General features: G+C 33.5%; 1 protein-coding gene across 2 annotated transcripts in view; it reads right to left on the bottom strand.

The window, feature by feature from the left end:
• LOC119189013 overlaps positions 1–22,539 on the bottom strand; it is a 72,440-nt gene that overhangs the window by 36,855 nt on the left and 13,046 nt on the right. The window contains exon 4 of one of the 2 annotated variants that reach the window (XM_037437561.1): positions 7,950–9,240. The exons of the other annotated variant lie outside the window; for it this stretch is intronic. Coding sequence (XP_037293458.1) covers positions 9,205–9,240 — 36 coding nt within the window. The 3' untranslated portion in view covers positions 7,950–9,204. Of the gene's footprint in view, positions 1–7,949; positions 9,241–22,539 lie in introns of those variants that run through there. 2 annotated transcript variants of the gene reach the window in all.

Here is a 22,539-nt window from a genome sequence, read left to right as displayed (position 1 = left end):
CTCATGAAATGAGCCGGCAATTTACCTTCGAAATACGTGTCAAATTTTAAAAGTATACTTCAACTAGATATTACCGCGTTAAAACGATACAAATTATTTTATTCTATGCTTGTAAAAAGTGTATTAGAGTGAAGAGGTACGAACAAGCTATAAAAAACGTATTCGTGGTCTCGGAAAATTCCGCCGTGGAGCGAACCGTACCTATTTTACGACATCCGTTGAATTAGGTCACTTGCCCGCGTAGACGCTTAATTTTGAATTAGGTATGTGTTTATAAAAATACAACTTTAATTTAGTGGGACGCCACAGAAAAATAGAAGTAAATTATGAGTGCGGGACATTATAAAAAATGTGACATAAATCCGTTGGCATATTGGCAAATTTAAACTGTATAGAAAAGATAATAGTATGATTTGTCGGCCTCCCATAAGAGCAATTTCCTACATGATCAAGAAAATGAAGACTAGGGTTGTCATCTAATTCTATAATGACTTCAACCTTCTAAACTATATCATTTAAGGACATGTATTGAAATATGCAATTTAATCGATGAGTGGGTTATAGAGTGTCTACGGTCCGAAGTAGACATTCTTCAGCCCTAAAGAACTCTCGTAGCAGGCGATTAAAGTCTTTTGATATCGATGACCTGTAGCAACAGTTTAATTTTTACACGCATTGCTTTTAAAAAGGAAACCTCTGGACCGTGTTTACGGTAGCCAAAGGTTAGATCCTGCAACCTTTCTAACACTCGTATTAAATTATTTTCAAAAGACATTATGGAAGTTAAGATGAAATCAAGAAAGAAAGAATCATTAAGAAGAAAAATATTATTAATTTATGAAGCTTTCCGGCAGACTTAGATTTATTATCAGTTAATTGTTCCTTTCTACATAATTATACCAGATACTGAATGGGATAAGTTTATCAAAGAAAACTAATTAAATATCGTCACGAGATTTGAAAACATATTAAATACGTATAATGAATGATAGGTAATTAATTCGAAATATCTTCCTCGAAGGACAGATGGAAAATTGAAATTCTGCGAAGAGATCCGCGTGATGACTTAAACATGTACTATCTGTGTAGGTTGTTTTAATTAAATTAGTTGCTTTCCGCGAAAGGGAGCGGCTTAGTCGGATACGGTACGTTGACTTGAACTTTGTGAATTTTCCTTCAATTATAGTTGCGTATGAGTTTGTGAGACATGTCAATTTACTGTACGTTTTCGCGTTATTAGCATAGAAAAGTGAGTAAAGTATATCGGAAGAGATTTAAGTGACACATTCTTGTCACGGTACTTAATTATTAAATTACTTAGCATTAGTGTATATTGATATTTATTTTGATAAACTGGTATATTTATTCTTTTTATTGTGAGTTATATTTAAGTTTAAGACCTTTTAATGCCGTGAGCATTATTATTCCATAGATTTAAGATTCATATTTAGTTATATTATAAGCTATTTGTATATAAAAGAAGTGTTAAAAATGCATTTCACTTCCTGATATAAGCGACAGGTAACATTTATTCATATACCAATAAAGTGATGGCACCTCATTTTACGCGATCGTGCGCGAAGCAAGCATTCCACAAATCAGCTACCTTCGGCATTCCACTGATACACGAAGCTACATAAGATGTGACATAAAGAATTCTGGATTATAGCGCGTGCTTGACACACGGTGCTGATTCCTGACAAATATGCGATAGCACTTTAAATTATTAAATTGATATCATGACTGCCAATCTTAAATGTTAATATGAAAGGAAAATACTTCATGACATAAACTATTAAAATTTTATGGTAGACTTAATGGTATCATATGTAATATTTCATGTTATAAATATAAAATACTGCGCAGTGTGTACTCGATACATACGCCATGGCCATGGTTATATCAATCATATCCTTGACCTATCGGCATTTCAGGTACGGAAATAAAAATTGCGGACTCAATGTCGCGCTCCGCCATGAGGTTACGGAAAACGCCAATAGGCCGACGTAAATGCAGTTAGAACAATTTAATAAACAGGGACTGAGGAAACAGGTTGTCTTCTTCTTATCTTACTTAAACTATACACGCGATAGTTCGTGAAAATGTTTGGATATTTGAGAAGGAATTTAAATGACATTTGGGATACACATACACCAACCATGTCCTGGATACATAGGCTTCTTTTAACCGGTATCTTGTTCCCGAAGGAAATATAATTGCATTATTTAATCTGATTTTATAAATATACACTGTTATGGATTAAAACAGTGACACAAGGAATTTGTAGCGGGAAAAGCTTTTAACATGGACGAAAACGCGAGTAACGCCTAGTGTTATTCCTTTCAACAATTTAGTTATTTATGAACAGTTACGGTGTCGTGCAATCTTAGGCTACGTGAATAAGCTAGGTTGCATTTAAATAGACTTTCAACAGCGTAAGAGTATTAATATAGCTTTAAAACACTTTTATAATTTGTAAGATAACTGATTTAAAATCTATAAATATTAAAGAAATTTAGTAAAGATTGATAAATGATAGTAAAAAGTGATGATAAGATTATCAACGCCAGTGAACATCTGCAATGGTAATGGATGATACCAAAATCTTCAAGTTTTTTGATAGTTAGCACCATCGAATCGGCCGATTTGTGATGTAGTAAAAACCGGATAACATGGCTTTACCACGTAAGATTATGCTTATTGCAATATTGTAGACTTACCTGCTTCAAACGGTAATGAAAAAATAAACACACAAATGCCCGCAAGCTGCGTGAGGCAATTTGTATGGTCAACGGTTGTACCCAATTAGATTACTATGCATCATGGCAAAGGAAATATTAGCCAATAGCACGCCTCAAAATCGGAGCTACGTAAATCTATTGATCAATATTTCTTAACTTCGTTTTACTGGATAGGAAATCCTAACAGAAAATTGTTGTTGATATTCGTTCGGATTTTAAAATTGTTATTTTTTTTAAGCACGTGTTGCCATACAATAAGTTTAAATTCCTTTTTGTATTTTATCGCGTACGTTGTTTTTATAAATTCTCACCGGAATAACTTGCAACCATAAAAAAAAAAAATGTTAATTTTCATATAAAAGTAAGTAAAGGCTTAAGTAAACGTTTATTAAGTTTTATTTGTAATTTAAATATTAATATACACAGAAATGTGCTTAAATAAAATGTATATTAATTCATACGCAGGTGATTAAAAACCTCTTTTTTATAGATTTATAATAATGCATCGTAGCGAAGTGAAGACGGAATTGCAAGAAAAAAATGAGATTACTATTGATATGAAAGCTCTGCTTCAGTAAAAATAGTTTTAATGAACCAGAACAGGGTGTCTTTACTATTATGATAATTTTATTTACTGAATATGTAATTTAAACATTATTCAACATACGCACAGGACAAAATACTCACACTTAAACTACATCCGTCTTATTACAAAAAGCGAAATAAACCTTAGCTTAAACCTGTACTAACAAAACCAGGCTTATCTGGGAAACCACAGTTTAAATTTGTCCGTATTACAAAACTCATAAAAACCGTAGACTTCTTAGTACCGCCATTTGAACCATGGCCTACATATAAACCACAAATAATTACAAACAACATTCGTTCAATACGACATCATTCAATCGCAACGTTCCATATACCCAAAAAAGAAAACGTTTTCATACAATGTTAATGATTAAATAATATTTAGGAGTATAAAAAATATTCAGACTTGGTTATTTTGCTCCAAGATCAATAATAGTTGTAACTTCGATTGCAATTTTGCTTAGGTTTCAAGTTTTGACTAATGTTGTATTAGCTGGTATTACATCAAAATGCGTGTTACGAAACGTAAGCTTCCCGCGCATTATATGAAACCTTAACATTAAAAAAAAACTATTGCGGTGACTATTGCAAATACCTTTGAAATTTATTATCAGTGTCTTATTGTATAGACCAATTGACTCTTTGTATTATAGTGATGGATCAACGAAAGAAAAAAAAGATCTGAAAATTGGAGTACTGAGTCGAGTCTATTGAGTAGGCGTGGCGTTTCCAGTAGCTCAACGGCTTCAATATCCTCAATATCGACTGAATCTACCACGTTAATATCCATTTTCAAAAAAAATAACACGAGACAACGAAACAGACGCCAATTTCAGAGATAATCTGCCAAATGATTTGAAATTTGATTTGACATTTACGATTTAGACCATCGTCAAACTAGGGGCCGCCGAGGTTTAGGATTAGACCATCAAATAGTCCATGGTTTATCGTTAAACCACTTTTTGTAATACCATTTTTATATAAACCGTAATTTGCATAGGTTTAAACCAGAGTTTTTAGTTAAACCTCGTTTTGTAATAAGGCGGCATATGTCTAAACATCAGTCAAACAAAACTATCACGCAGACTTTAAAAACAACATAATAAAGTCCACATTGGAAACGGAATTTTCCATTATACATGTGTAAAGAATTTAAATCAATTTGAAGCACATTATTCTGCCCTTTCAGACACTACGCAGTGGAAGCGGTCGCTTGGAGGTCGTTCAGTGACGTCCCGTTTGACCTAACGTCAGACAGGCGGGCAGGTATTTTATACTAAAATCTCAAAACTCGCGCTATAAAACTTGAAGATGTTTAGCAGTCTATTAGCTGTGCATGAGCGAACTTCCTCGCTTTTAGTGCTAATCCGCAAATGAGTGCTCAACCTCGCCGGGTTTAATAAATGATAACGCTCCTAATATTAGTTTAATGTTAATGGGTCATTTTGAAATCTCGCCTTCCTGAAATTAGGGTGTAATTCTAACATAGTGTTATGAAATGCTTTATTTAATAATTTAAAATGCTTGATTTAACATAAGACGAAGATAATACTTGTTTATTGAAATATTATGAGAGAAAATATTTTTCTAAGCTGTAAATATGAAAATCAGTTGGAAGACTCAAGTAGATTTTTTCCGAGTCTCGCTAGGGAGTAGACAGATGTGTCAGTTTAAATCTCATTTCCTCTTGCTTACCAGCAAAAAGGCAGACGGCTAGTCACAGCTTCGCATCACAATGGGAAAATCTCGGATGAAATAAATATTTTAAAATAACCACTGCTCGGCGCGTAGACGCGAAACAACACGTTGTGAAAGTTCCTGTTTACAACTCGACACATTTTTTTATAGACTGATGCTGATGTTGCCATACTTTTTATATATAAGTGAAAACTTTATCAAAAGTTTAGGATTATTTTATAAGCATAAAATATTCGGTATTCATTAAAATTAATTTAGTTTTTTTTCGGATGTAATTTATATTGATAAAAATATCCAAGACGGATTTAAACATACATAAATATATATTATCGTTATATTAGTTCATGCAACAAATCAACAAACAAATCTACCAACTCCACGGCGTATAAAACTTCATAATAAGTCGCACAAAAGCTTATCTACTTCGCACATGCGGCACAAAGAAAACAAAACGAGAATAACAAAGCGTCCCCCTAATTTATATAAACTACGTTCGAACAAGTTTATTTCAAATGGTATCTCTGCATACTCAGCGCATTAATCTTAATTCATATCTGGTATTCCGTATGGTTAGATCAGCATTGAACCATTTAGGTGTAGGTGTAATAAATATATTGTAGTCCATTATTTTTTGAGGACAATTTGGGTAAAATTTTGGAGTCTCTCTACGTTTTGCGTAATTGTGTTGAAACTTATTCTTATAAAAATCTTATAATTATACTTTCATTTAAATTTACAGATTTTAGTATTGAATATGTTCCCCAATGCCCCAATGCATATGCTCATTTAACATAAATCAACATCAAAATAGGGAATCCGCATTGTAAACAACAAGCGGCAAAGCAACAAGTCGCGGGGGCGTATTCCCGTTCGATGAATCCCGCACGACCTCTTCCGGCCTTTTACGATCGCATCTATCCTTATTCACCACCCACAACATCCGATAGATCAGGATCGACAATGCTTGAGCACTTCTAATACGCGCCAATCCCAGAGTTATAATTTGGAACTCGTGACGTAATTGTATACTTAATGGTAGAACATCACTATGACGCCAAACTCATATTCGTATCGATATTCTTTGTTCGCCAGCTACAAATCTACAGATGCAACACTGTCCACACTTGCTGCATATTACACTATCAACAGGAATGATTCGCTTTCCAAATGCAAAGAAAGGAAATCGTGTCATTTAAGATAACCTTTGCAGCCAGTAACTACGTCACAAGTTCGCAATTTGAGCAAACACAAAACAGTGTTGTACCGTGTTTGTCGTCCTGTGTTGTGACGCAATAGTGTTGCGCGTCTAGAGCGCTGTCGTCGCAGTGACGTTCCGCAACACGCATCGGTGGCAAGTCGGCTATCATCGTAACAAGGATTTGTTTTGATGTTGAGCTCGAGAATCGCGTGGCGACGCGACGCGGTGCGCAATGAAGACTGGCGCGCAATTCACCAGAAAGGGATGGGATGCAATCCACGCATGCGCTAAACCGAACGCGGGAAGCATTTTCTAGAAGCGACTTCCGCAAACATGCGCGCCAGGGGAAAACCACGAAACGTGGTTGTCATTTAATTTTAGCTATATTTCTAGAGCAATTGTTATAACATAATGGCTTTATATTGCACATACTATTGTTTGACGTCATCGATAACTGCCCATATTCGACATATTGTTGGTATATCTAAGTATAAGTTAAGTAAAAAAAACACAACTTAAATTCATGATTTCATGCTATTTACACAACTTAAATAAAATAACGGTAAAATAAAATTTGCGTTTAACTTTATTTTATTCATGGGTTACAAAAAAAAATACATAATGGATCAAATTAGTTATATTTTATACTATTCTCAGATAAATATAGTATATATATATTTTATTTAAAATAATTCCTTCGTTTGAACTTTGCACCGTACCTAATACCTATATGATAATCATCGGTCACACACATACTGGATACAATAACGATAATTGAAGAGTGGAGAGATATTCATTTACCTATAAATAAGTATGTAGGTAGTTCAGCCTTTCCTTATTTTATATTATAGCCATCAAGGCCCTTGTCACGTGTAAGAGAGATGTAAAGATACACTCATATGAATCGTTTGCATCAAATGTTTAATATTAGAATAAGTTCAGGAGGTAATTTATAAATATATATATATATATATATATATGTATATATATATATATATATATATATATATATATATATATAATAGAACTGAAATAATATAATATAATATAAATAAGAAATAGAACTGAGCCGCTCGTAGCAATAAAACTGGACGCTAATCATTTCCCGTTTTACAGAGCGCCAAGAAACCAAAGCGAAGTCTTCACTTCATCTTATGTTTATTTTATTAATTCCAATTAAAAAGTTAGCAATAAATTGTGGCCATAATAAACACCATTTCAACTTGGAAACTAGTTAATAATGAAGCCGAGTTGTTCGGGAAGAGAATCGGCTCCAGGGACAGCCATCCTTGACCCGATGTCCTACTTAAATCCATTCTACAGATTGTCGCTTAATATAACGCCTATATAATAGTATATATATATATATATATACTATTATATATATATACATATATATATATATATATATATATATAGTATATATATATATATATATATATATATATAGACACACATATATATATATATATATATATATATATATATATATATATATATTATATATATATATATATCATTATATATATATGCCATATATATTATGAACATATTAAACAATCTAAATAGACATCGCCTGAATTCCAACCGGCATTTTAACTAGTTAGTGATCTTTTGGCCACAAATTGAAACGGGAATATTAGCGTCGCTTTGGTTATTTCGAAATGCTCAGTCATTTTAAATATTACAAACGATGAAAATTGTGTGCTTACTGAATGCGAAATTTGTAAAGTATATATTTTTCTATAAAACATTAAGAACGTAATAAAATTATTATAGAAAAAATCTTGACAACATAAAGACGTACATGGAAGTCTTGTAAGTAAAACACGCCGCAAAGTTATGTCCTAAAGAGTTTTGACGCGCAATAACGATGTGAAAATGCGAAGTAAAGACCCGAGTCGACCGCCCGATACTCGCTTGTGAATGCCGGCTTCGATACTATATTAACAGGATATATAGGGGTTGTTTTTCCACAATCTCAAGAAGTCTCGTATCTCAAAGGTCGTTTTGCATGACCGAGATCACTGATATTGCCCTAATATAAGTGTAGTGGGTCTTACGAACCACTCAACGGTACGTCTACAACGATAATTTGCCTTGACGTGTGATAGCATCGGTTTGGTCCTTATTCAAGTCTCGCTGCGGACTCGCCCATTGTGTTATTTAAGCGATGCTTAAGTGGCGATTAGGGTGACGTCTGCTTCAGGTATAGATTATATCGCTTTGCAAATAAATGCTTGTGAAATGTCATGTTACTCGTGGACCGATATATTTTTGTTCTTACAGATTAAAATAAAAACAGGTATAACTTTCAGCATCTACCCTATTATTTATTGTTACTGAGCTATACTGTATTAAAGTTTAAAATACGAGTTTATTTATGAACAAGTAACGATAAATATTGGCTTGTTACTTACAGTTTTAAACATGACTCAGGTACTACGAAGGAAGAAAGAGGCAGAAGCGCTCTGTAACTTTTTTGTTGGCAGTATTAATTGCACAAGCATAAAATGGATCGTAACGCTTTAACTTCAAAACTCTAGTTTTGCTTTTACATTCTGTGGAATCGAATTGCTAAAACACATTATTCTCCATGACGTTATATTACTAACCTTAAAAGTCGTGAAGGAAGCATCTATTCATCAAGTGTAAAGAGTTTTAAGCAATCGTGATCACTTACTATTAAAGAACTAAACATTTTTTTAAATATACGGCATAAAAATATAGCGTGTCAGGAAACTACTTCAAGAATCCATTTATCGCGTAAACTAATAAAAAAGTTGCTTAAGATTGTTTATAGCTCTATATATATTTTCCTGTCTGAAGATATTTGCATCGTGAGCTGACTTATCTACATTTATATTGTACCTGGCATTCTTCTGTATTTCTGCTATATTTAGTGTTTATACTAAAGGCGGTTTATTGAATTCTAAAATGATATCATAAGATTATTTAACCTTCAATAACAATAATTACTTACCCGGCCGGCTTTAACATGCAATATGGGATTACCTGAAAAAAAAAAAAATGCCATTAAACTCGAAACCACACCAGAATTAACGAACTGTGAGCGGGAATTTCCATAAAATAAATGGTTGTATAATAAAGAACACCGCTTTTAACATCGGATTGAGCAATGGAAACAGTCAGTTACGGAAATATTTGGTTTTATTTACGAATGGCAAAACGAGCCATACCGTTCCCGAAGCAAAACCGGCTAATTGAAAAATGCCCGTAGTTTTTCATCTACATTTTGTTTCCACCGATATAAATTTTAAAATTGTCCAGATGTTTTTATTAAATCGAATGAATGGTCCTCAATGGCCATGGTAATCGTAATGTCGGGCATATTTTTTTAAAATAGGTATGTTTTTGTCCTATATTAATAAATCAGAGAAGACATAACACTTTTTTGTTCACGAAGATCATTTCTTAACCACGATTAAAATACGATCTAATCTTCACAGCCCACATACATAAACAAATAGAGACCATAAATAATACGTATAAAATATATTTCAATCAATACAACAACGCTAGATGTTATCTGAACAGCATTAGCCATCGACACCGATTGTGGTCCTTCACGATCTGAGCAAGCTTTCTATTTGCTTTCATCTGTGGGTGTTGTCTGAATACACGGCGGATACAGTGGACCTCGAGCAGCGAACCTCGAGAGAACGAGAAAGTTTTCGATACAGGCAAAAATACTTACCTGTGAAGGAATTTGTAAAGAGTTTACGCTTGAAGTAGCTCTATGTATATCGAGTTTTTGTTTGTTGTTTTTTCATCAATTTAATGTCGTAATCTATACTAATATTATAAAGAGGTTAAGTTTGTGTTTGTTTGTAATTTTGTAGCGGTTAGTCTCTTGAACTGCAATCAATTTTGAAAATGCTTTCACTAATAGGAAGGTATTTAACACCTGCGTACTTTTTATTCTGGAAAAAACATCACGGTAAAAGATTTTCAACCAGTCGGAGCAGGCAAGAGCTAATAGTCAATAAATTATTGTTTAGGTCAAGAAGCGATATGGCGGTTGCTCAATCCGCATTATTAATAATGATATCTTATGTTTACAAGAATTTTCGCCATTGAAATAAAACTACTAAAGGCCCTCCCCCGAAGAACAGCCTTAAGCTTTTGTTCAATGCATTTACAGCGCACTATTACTGGCGGGAATATGCAAAGATTTACGAATAATTGCTTTAAAAATAAATTTTTGGTTTTTGAATAATTTAAACTACTAAAATGTTCTTTATTAAATTGTCTAATAGTTGCTTGCAAATTTATGTTATGTGTACTTTAGGAGATGGTCGAATTAACAATCTTAATGACATTTTCTTTATAAATTTAATAAAATATTTACATTATATAAAAAACTGAAAAGATAAAATATTGTTAATATAAGATGTATATTATTTATATGTAATAATAATTTCAAGTAAATAGCTTCTACATATACGGTCAACACGCCGTGTTGGGGAAATCGCCTTTAAAGCAGGGACAGTCCGCCCTGTGACAGTCGTTACAACGTCGGGAGTGAAATCCATAAAAACCCCGAAAACGTCCGTTTAATAATTTTATTTCAGTACTGTCAGTTAATATGCAACTAAGACATGTGACTTATGGTGGCATTTTATCTTGTTTAAGGTAATAAAGTATGTTTAAATGAGAACATGGAATTAGATCCATGAGTTAAGAGTTAAGAAATTTTCTGACTTATCTGTCTAATTGCAACAACAAAGAACAAGCGTTAAAACGTCACGTAAAGTTTGAACGAGCTTTGTGATCATTACAGAGCCATACGTTTACGTGCTGAAATATTGTTCTTTGTTTCCCACGCTATGAAAAAACAAACTTATTACATTTGCAAAAATGTCTATCCATAAATGTTATTTTGTGAAGATCGATCGGATAATTGGTAGAACTAAGTTAGTAATAACATTTGAATGGCTTTAGATAAAATTTAGCACAACATAATATGTTCTTTACATTTTTATTTTTTGAAGGCTCCCTAAATAAAAGAGTAAAACCTACTTAATAAATGAAAGTAAATGCTGATATTATTTAAATCATCAATAACAATATTTCATATAATCTCTACGACGTAAATGGAATAACGATCTCAAAAACCGTTGTAATTGAATGGGCCGACGCGGCTCAAAGATAGATCTGAATGACGAACAAATATCAATCTAGAAGTGTCTGTCGTCTTCAACAATACGTTTGTTCAGTTTAATAGTTTTCCGCAATAATAAGAGAATTATGTTACTTGTACCGTTACACAAGTCATGTAATATCTTTTGTTTTTTAAACACATGAGCTGTTTTCGTATAATTTACGTCGTAGTTTTTACGATAATACCTCACGATACTATGTGCCTGTTTGTTGTCGAAACGGGACTATTAAAAACAAATGATTTTAATAGAAATCTGTCACGAGCCAATACAAACTCAATCTGCATGAACCTATTTGTAATAAAGAATAATTAGTATAGACACATTTTTACGCGGTTAGGAGATAGATGATATGAAATACGGCTAAACATCACTGTAACACTTTATAAATAACAGTAAACATTTTTGAATCATAGAAACTTTTATAAATTAATAATACAGTAATCTAATAACAAAAATGTTTGGTGACAAGCATTTATAAAGAGACATTAATTATTAAGTCATAACACGAAGATAAGAAATAACGATAAACACACAAATAGCAAACACCAAAAGGCCCTTACTTAAGAACTTATATTCCATAATTTTAGAATTATAAGTTCGTTCTCATAAACAGACGAAATATAAGTGTATTTGAAGACAGTGGCGCGGGAGGAGCTTAACTGCGCAGCAACACGGACGGTAAGTTGCTTTTGCTTTGTGCTGCACTGAAAAGGCACTGAACCATTCAATGTTATTTCTGTATATTCTCTTTTATACGAAATTTGTCTCTGTTAAGAATTATATGAATGTGTTCAATGCGATATTATAGTTATTTTCAAGACGTTTAGTAAGAATTGTATGAGGTAGTGCATCAAAGACGAGTTTTTAATATGGTTGTAGATATTGAAATAACTGGTGGAATAATTAGGAAGAGTTTTCAAAAGAATCATCTTTTAAATGAATAAAGTTTTAATGTCTGACTTTGGCGGTATAGTAAGCTTGTAGTATCGTGTAAAAGTTATACTTTTCACATTTCAACGTCAAAAGTGTAGGGAAACGTTGATTATGTCCTTAAATGATATAAGGAGAGAAGCCTTAAATGCGTGATCGCAATTTAAATGGCCGTAACTTCATATTTTCGTAAGAATATATATAGTAAATAGCTATCGTTAAATTTGTAATATGACCATCGCCATACATTCGCGTCTTTAAGATTTGTTATTTAATAAACTTCTTCAAGTCGACCGCGGTCTTTTTATTTTGGTACAAACTTAACCATTTTCTCAATGTATTTTTTCGTTTCTGCGCTTTTAGCGTTTAGATTTGGCCATCTTTGAACTTTGTAACGACTCCTATTTATTATTACATTTATGTTTTCATCTGTCTGGTTTATTTACATTGCTTATTTTATCAAAGCTGTAGTGTGTGCGGAGTGGGCCTCATACTTTGAGCTTTAATGTGGGCAGCATAAATAGCTTTTTGACCATTCCAGTATCGGAAGAGGCTAAAGGCTTATTAAAAAAATATTTTGATTTTATAAAAAAATTGTAGGCATGGATAAAAGTGGACGTACGGAGCGACATAGTCGTGAAATAACGACCAAGTACCTTAAATAAAGATTAAAAAAAAAAAATCCACATAGATGTGTTACATAAATAAAGTATTTTAATTAAATTGATATCGGAACTGACTGCCTCATCCGACTGCCTCGGTGGCGTAGTTGTACTGCATGCGCGGTACGGCAGCGCTCTGAGGTCCTGGGTTCGAATCCTGGGGGTCGGGCAAAGTGATATTTGGGTTTTTCTGCTCAGTATCAGCCCGGAGTCTGGAATTTGTGCCCGATATGGCGATAGGCTCGCCCCCTATCACATCATGGGACGGAACACACTTGGCGAAAAGTGGGTGCCATGGTTGCGCCTCTGCATACCCCTTCGGGGATAAAATGCGTGATGTTGTGTGTGTGTGTGTGTGTGTGTGTGTGTGTGTGTGTGTGTGTGTGTGTGATATCGGAACAGGAAAACTTAAATATTCGTAAATTCCATAAAATTTTGTTGCTAAAAACACTTACGTGTTTGCATGGTTTAAAATTTGATATTATAATTGTTCGAGAAAGGGATATAAATATGATCAATATTATTTGACTTCAACTAATATTATAGACATTATACCAAGAATAAATCGAGTGCATTTCTAATCATTTTGTAATTATTATTATAATTAATTAACAACCAATTTATTTTATTAACTAACTAATAAAAAAGATGTTCTAAACTCCTGTATTTCTTTTTCTTTTGTCATATTTCGTTATCGAATCAAAGAAATATTTACAAATTTGCAATGTTAAACAAGAATTGGCCATTCATTATACAATTAGTATGCGTAATGCCTCTTAGAAAATTATGTATGAGGCAATTACTAGATGTGTGAACAGATTGCGTGCGCCGGCTCTTTGTGTTGTGATTTATAGCACGATGACTATAATCCCACTTTAGTGAGAGTTTTGTCTAAATAAAACATGTTAACAGAGAATTCGAGGCAACGGTTTAGTGGCAGTCGTATTGGCTGGGAGGTCTTGGATTCAATTCTAAGTTCGGAGAATACTTTTGCTAAGGGTTCGGTATTATAAAGGAATACTAAAAGTCGACATTACGTGGGCCGCAGATAATAAAAAAAAGTAATTTTACAATAATATGTGTGATAATATCGAGATATGTACTATATTATAATCTACTATCTTGCCAGCCTTACTTGTTAATGCCAGTAGTAATTAATTTTAAAACTTCTATATGTACACGGCATTTCCAGCTTTTAACCGGTAATCTCCATTAGATACCAAGTTCATATCAAAATACAGTTCCCGTTCATTTTCCAATATTAAATAATTATTATATTACGGTAATAGAGCGATGTAACCTTTGGGATTCGACACAAGTAACAACCGTCATGATAAGCTGGTGCGTAATTAAAATTTTATCTAACGCCCGGCGTGTTTATTCCATTTCGCGATTACGGTTGTTAAAATGTTTTATCGATAATATAGAGCAAATTATTTTATTTTTTGTTTTAATAATTATATTGCGGAGACCATGGCAACAAGCGACCTGTCTGCTACGTCGATAGTTATCTAAATACCAACGATTCTTCTGGGACACCGCTAAGCCATTGCCTACCATGAGTGTTTTTTTAAAACCTCGTTTTAGAACTATAGGTCATTATCCTGGATTACTGGTATTGGATAGGGCTAAGGCCAGACTATCCTAGCTTGCGACTAGTTACTAACTTAACTTCTGAATATTTTGAATCGAGCAGAGAAGGTCTACTATTGAGGCGTGCACAGTGCGCACGCGTCATGCTACAGGCAACATCTTCCTGGAGTGAGTGCGTGCTTGTTCGTCCGCGCAGACACACTGTAGTACGTCTAATGAACAAATTAATTTCAGTATGTATGGTGAATTTATATATGCTTAAAGATTTTATTTCAAATGAAAATTATAAATATGTTGTTATACAAATATTTTGTAAACAACAGCGGCTCACAGCATGGGCACAAAAATGGTATCGATGCAGGTCGGCTCGTATTTTTGCCGTGTCGAAGTAATGGAGCGCGTAAATACGACTGCGAGCGACAGCCACCAATTACAAAATCATTAATAAACACCCCAAATATGAAGTGGCGAAATAATAAAGCTGAAACGGCCGGCTTCGCTGCGCAAATTGTCGGTTTGCAACGGCTGCTTGCAATTTATTCATATAAGTAAATTTGCCACATGCACGCCTTGTTGGTTTATTGGATAGCCACTATAAAAATATTCATGAATTAGGTCTGCTGAGGTAACTTCACGTAAAAAAAACCTTATGTGGGTTTTTATAAAATGTAATATACTTTGATAAAAAGGGCAATTATAAATTAGTTCCGTACGAGCGTAACATTGTGGTAAAGGTTAATGATACGCCCTATTCCGCTTTTACTACATTAATGTGTTTAATGTAATAAAAACGGTATTACACTAATATTAGCTTAATGAATTACTGTAAAGTATTAGAATTTGTGAAAAAAACTTCTAAACCACCTGAATCAACATTTTCCTCGATGTTTACTGTGAGTTTCTATATTAGGTATATCAACGATGACTATAAGCCACGTGGATATTTGCCTTTATGTTTAACAGTATAATTATGATATATTACAAAAGCTATCATTAAATTGAAAATACAAATCGTAGATTAACTTGTCAACTTTGTATACAAAGTTGAACAAAATTATTTTACATCGCGTTACTAAATGAAATCACATATTCTTTACTTTTGTTAATATTATGCCAAAAATCAACCATGACTAACAAATATTTTCGCTAAAAATTCCAGTTTTAGTTTTGTATTTTTTTTTTACTACTTTTTAGTTTAGTTCAAATATAGTGTGTGTAAGTATTTCTTCTGAAAGTACGTTGCTGCTGGCCCAACAAATTCTCTTCGTGCAGTAATTTTGGCCTTAGGGCATATACATATAATTAAATAACTTAATATTCATATTTATTTTGTTCGAAATCTTCACTTATTTATTTTACATCTATGTTTAGAATAACTTATGTTAAAGCGTTGTATTCAAGAAGACATTTATGAACATAATGTCAAAATGAACCTGCAAAAACACATTGTATTAGAACCTGTTTAAGACTAAACAAATGAACGTATCACAGCGATACCTCGAATATAGACGCAAAGTTTAATATATCCATTAAAGATTCAACAGCAAGATACATAGGTGTAGAGACTACGGTGGCCGTAAAATCAATTCGCGTTGCAGACAGCGCTGTCAATTTATGGTAACAAGTTTCAGTTTTACGATACGTTGTATGCCCAAAAATATGTACAAACACAAATACTATTCCCATTCAATTCTATTTGTTGATAAATAAACTCATAAAATATTTTGTGCAATTTACCAATATCCACTTTGTTTCCATTGTAAATATTTTGAAAGTTTATCCGAACTGTACCGGTCTAGTTCGGTCTATTTGAGTGTTTGAAGTGCAGTTACCGCAACGTGTTCATACTGTTACTTGGAGATTGCCGCTTAGCTGAGCCACTTGATTCGCTCGCACAGGAATATACTGCACACATTGCTATCATCATACAAAACAATGAAGCTATAGATTTGCGGGACAGATTTTGGATTTAGTGCGTTTATTAGTCAGGTTCTGTATATCTTTTTATGATTCGTCAACATTTTTTTTTGGTAAGCGATACGACCGCCCGTAAACAGTAGAAATACCATCCAATACTTTGAATTACAAAGTATTGTTTATTATTCCACTGCGCTCGCTATTCTGAGACATGAGATGTTAAGTCTTATTATGTCCTGTAGTAACACTAGTTACAATATCCTTCAAACCGGACACAACAGTGACTACACCCTGCTGCTTGGCGGCAAAAATTGACATTGCGGTGACACCTACCCAGGCGGACCCTCTCATATGAGTTACCATAAGTACATTACATTTGCTTTATTAACAGTTTTTGCGTTTTTCGTTAAATATTTGTAAGTATTCTGATGTAATTTTAAAATTCGATATAACACCCCCTTATATTTATTTGAGAGTAAGAACAGAAAAAATCGTATCATCGAAGCTATTTGTGCCGATAACGGTAACTATAAACTCAGATTTAGGGAATCGATATGATGATGTAAGAGAGTTTTTAAAGTGTCACGTTATCAGTATGCCGATATCATGGAGGTATTAGGTAAGTAGCCGTGGCAATTTATGCCAATTATGGCTACAGGCTCTATAATGGGTAACTACTGACTGACTAAAAGAATGTCGACAAGTCATGACTACATTAAGTGCACCTTGGCCCCTTATATATAACTAAATATTTTATAGCCCACTCGCAAACAAAATCGATGAAAGCCTTGGCAAGGAGATAACATATATCAATCTGTACGCAGGCGCAGTAGCGACAACTACATTCGAATCGTAAGTATATAACAGAGATCGATTAAACTAATAGCGATAACCGGCGAGTCGATTTCTTGATTACATTAGGTAGAACTTGTAATTAATTGCTTTGTAATTGGATACACACAAATCTAGATCTTAAGCCCTAAATAAACATGTCGTTTACGCTTAGTTTTGTATTGTAGTAATAAATAAAACACTCGGAAGTACTACCAACTAACAGAAGTCAATGTCCCGGCATTCGATAGTATTAATCATACTTATTTATAGACAAAATAAAAATTTATTTTTCAATACTGCGCGCTCTTTGTAAAAGTCAATAAAATGCAATCATGCCACCACGTATGTCTGCACCGAGCGTCGAGATTATATCAGTGTTCATTTGCATAACTTCATACTAGTTCTGTTTCCCAATCTGCGGTTACAATAGAGATCCTTTGAAACATAATTATGAATGTAGTTATCACTTGGCACATAAACGTACCGGAGAGTTTATTCATGCACCGCAGCTATTTCTGTTCTGTAGCAAATTTTCCACGTTCGCTTGAAATAATTAATAAAGTATACCCAGCCTTTTCAAGTCTTATGTTTGTCGGTACTGGCGGGAGTTAATTACATTTTTATTGATGTTAACATTTTATTTTGTATTTCCCAGTATTATTATCTTCATAAAGTGTACCGTGCGCTTTTGGATCGGTTGCAAGGTTTTTCAGATAATTAATTGTACTTACATAATACTATGAACAGACTTTCTTTCAAATACAAAGGAAAACAATACCCTCGCAGTATGAATATTTGCTAACATTTTTCAAGCATACATTTTAAACCATCACGGTGATAATGCCCACTAACAATGAAATAAGAGATTCAAAAAACATTTCATTTTCTGGTTCACTGTATAGAGACGACGAAAACAAGACAGGAAAAATAAATAATGGAGCCCAATTAACTAAGAAAGAGCGTGTTCATTGACCTACACATAGACACTGGAAGAGATCATATGAAAATAGATTTAATTCGTGGAGATATATTAAAAACAAGCATTTGCTTACGTACGTACGCCCGTGTAGGAGGCTGGTCGGTTTAGGAGTTTCCATAGTTATACGTTAATATTACTCTACAATGAAGTAAGAAAACTCTGTCAGTACAATTATAAACACAATATGGCAGAATTTGCGGCAGCTTCTACATTTTGGAAGCCCCTACATATTGCAGTAGCTGAAAGGCTGACATATTATGTATCTTGTCGTCGTGTATTTTATATATCAAATTAGTAACAGTTAATCATATCATAAACTAAATTTTACATTTGAAATCCAAGCAGCAGACGATCTCTGTGACCAAAAACTTTTTATACTGCAAAATACTTATACCGATCAAAAAAGATTACATAAACGAAGACACATCTAGAAAAAATATATCAATGTCGGCTCCATAACCCCTGTCCGAGAAATTTTGTTGACGCAACACGAAATGCCCGCCTCTGTGCCTAATTTGTAGTTGCAAAGGATTGTGCTCGAAATAAATAAAACTGCACAGAACTTTTTGAACTAAAATATTTCTTTAATAAAAATGGCACCGTTATAAAATCGGAGTAATTATGTGGTGTTGTAAAAATATGGAATTAATTTATGCATTATTTTGGATCATGTTTTTATGTGCCAGTTATAAGCATATGGTAATTGTGGTAATTGGAATAGTATTATTCATCCATCCGTTAATATTTAAGTCTGTATCTTTCATTGTAAGAAGTTTCAAAGGCAGGCAACTGTACACTAAGGCCATGTAGAGTGTAGACTAATAGATAGATGTAGTTGAGTGGTAACTTTACAACTAAATTAACTAAATGTTCTGCCACAACATCGATAAAACTTATAGATATCAACAAAACATTTTTCCATTACTCGCGTATTACTTGAATGGTGATCACGATGAGTTGAGCCGTAGTTCCGTCCAATAATCCTTTACGATGAAGAGTTGAATAAGCGTCTGGCGTGTTATGGCATATTCTGAACGTCGCTTCCTCAATAATTTGTCTCTGAGAGTAGGCGCCAAGCTACTACTATCAGTTCTCATTGGACAATTCGAGTATGTATCGAGGAAGTTAATTTCGCTTTTGTGGACATGTGTGTTAACAGAAAAGTATCATATTTTGATACTTAAGTTTGGTCAACATAGTTTGTTTTTCCTCTTATCAAAATATCACGTTCTACGTAGTTGTTGCAGGAATAATCGAAATGAAAACAACAAACATGAGATACCGACCAGTTTATACAACTAAGCTCTTTTGTCTACTATAATTTTTGTATTGAAGTTTTCGTAAACAAATGAATTTATCCATTGGTATTATTTTGGTAATATTTTGAACAAGGCTTTCGATCGTGAAAACAAATATCATAGCTCCGAATCTCCGCCCACGCAATGACCCCAAATATACTTTATAGCTGATGTGTTCGCATTAAACGCTCGTGAAAGTCTGTTTATAAACCCAACGTTTGGACTACGGACTACGCATGAATAACCATAAAAAACTAGTTTTTATCTTACAGCTTGTTGCTTCGCATTGAATTTTGATAATTGTTTCAATACTGTTATAATAATAATTTAACTAAATCGTTTAAATTTATTTTTATATACTTAAACCCTTTTATAATTGAGTATGAAGTAATCACCAAATTGCTGCAATATATTTTTATGGAGATCCTTAATGGTCTCATTTTCTGATCTCATATAATTACAAAAGGGTGTTTGCAATTCGCATATTGATTGCAATATCATTTTTAATTTTATCATAACAGTTTTGTATTAAAACTTTTGAGAACCTTGCGTTAAGTTATAAGTATTGTTGCTTACGTTTAAAGTGTGTTACTGGGTCATTGACAATGCGAATGTCAAATGAAGTTGTGTAATTTCACTAATATGAATGGTGACGAGGCTAGTTCTAAAAGCGTTTTGTGACACACATGCATTAGAGAAAGATTTAACAGAAGTGTAATATGCTGTAATTAATTAATTGAAATGTGGGCACATGTAAACTACACGATAGAGAAAAAAACAAACACATTTGTTTTTATTCTTTTATACGACAAAACAGATACCTCGCTCGTCTAATGGTAACCGCCATATTACTCACGTAATGCCATGAAGTGTAATTACGATATACTGGACGCTATTGAACTGAGCTTGTCAACACATTTTTCTCTATTTTTGCCTTATCACAAGTATTAAAAATATTATTATTTAATTTTCGTATAATTATATGTATATTTTAATTGAAGTTGAAATTTTCGAAATTTGTTGCATTGTTTGTATTTTCGGCGCAACCTACCAAATTAACGATTTATAATCGGGAACCGATAGTAGCACCGTAGCGAAAAGGCGGTAGAGAGGAGATGGGTAAGGGATACCCTTTCGGACTGGGTCAAGGGTCACTGGATCCTGGCTCGGCAGGCTCGCTTCAATGAATACAGAATAACGATAATGGGCCATTGCGGCCTCATTACCTCTCTTATCGGCCCACTTATTACCGGGACACTGTTTCACCATTACTTCCACTATTACCTTAATTATTATCTCGTAAATATTTTATTTCATAGATGCCTCTTATTCTACGCTTTTTGGCTTACCCTACTTTCAGCATAAATTGCGATTTACGGTTAATATTAGATTAGATGTTAGATAAAGAGGAATGAAAGCTTGTTCGGGTTTTTTATATTCATTATAACGTCTGTTACAGTTATCATTTCCAAGTAATATAAACAAACTATTCACACAGAAACATAATGTAATATGCTGTACAAAAGAAAACAAAAAAGCTTTTGTATCTAACTTAATTTACTGAACAGAAACGTAGTATATTTCGCTGTTAGCCAACAAGTAATCGGTTGAAATAAAGCAACAAACACACTGTTATAAAGTAAAATTGTGGTTTGCTTGATATAAAATATTTATGCGCGAGCGTGGTAAGCCGGCGGCACCAGCGCCCAGCAATGGCGCGGAAAACGTATAAAACGTGTTATCCACAACAAATACAATTTTTAGTGAAAAATAACGTTTCGAATACCGACAATGTTTATGTTCTAAAAGGTTTTGTACTAAATTGACTCTGCATTTATGCTGATGAACGAATATTGTATTGTCATACAAGACAATGCATTGAATTAGAATGGAAATTAACTGTGTAATCGTTAATAGTACGTCACAGGTTAAAAATAGACATTTTAAATTTAGAACGAGAAAATTGTAATGAGTTTAAGACCGCGATAAAAATAAGATCGTTTTTTATTTTTCTATTTTCGGGGAATATTATAATTATTAAAATTAGTTTTCCAAATAACTTGTTTAATCTTGAACTCATTTCAAGGAATCGCGAAGATAGATAACAGTTATGTTTTGAAAGGTTAAAACAACAACCAATATGATTGCTGTCGAGATCTATTGCTTTGAAATAATAATTATTATAGCTCCCCGACTCATATATTAATAATTACGTTTAACAAGCATGTTGTGACTACCGAAGTCATACTCATAGGAGTATAAACGTTCCGGCATATTTTTGTTACTTAAATACATTTATCGCTGACATCTTTAATTACCATGCATATTTACAGCCCTTTACAAGTCATTAGGTCATAACAGCCCCCCGGCGTCTGTTCGCAAACCCCGGAAGCCCTACCATCATAAAGGGAACCTTGAGTAACCGAGTAAGATTAAGCCGTAAACTTCACGGTACACGACGCAATGATTTTCGTGAAAATAAAATTAAGCATCCACCTCCTGACGAAACAAAACGAATCCTGTTTGCGTTACAGAAAACTCCTAGCCTTTGTAATAAGCCTCTCCAGACGGCCTAGTTATTCTGGTCTCGTTCGCACTTCATTTTATTTTTAGACGAAAGTCCGAGACGTATATTCCAGTTTTCGGCAGTTAAGCCACCGAAATCATTGCTCAGACGGCGCATGAATTTATAAGAGCGTTTGCGACCTTTCATTTTGTTTGAATTCCGAATGAAATCATGTGCATTATTGGCCAGTTTCGATATTCATTATGTTGTATAATCAATTTAAAGGTTAATATTAATGAAATGTTTGATTGGCGCTTGTTTTGTGTGTTAGTGATGTTTAATTAACGTGAATTATAAACATGCGATGGAGTTATTGAATGTTTGATAGTTTCGCAAATTAGCAATACCT

This window comes from Manduca sexta, chromosome 11 (genome assembly GCF_014839805.1).
Source record: "Manduca sexta isolate Smith_Timp_Sample1 chromosome 11, JHU_Msex_v1.0, whole genome shotgun sequence".
NCBI classification, from domain to species: domain Eukaryota; kingdom Metazoa; phylum Arthropoda; class Insecta; order Lepidoptera; family Sphingidae; genus Manduca; species Manduca sexta.
This window is presented reverse-complemented; position numbering and strand designations above follow the sequence as displayed.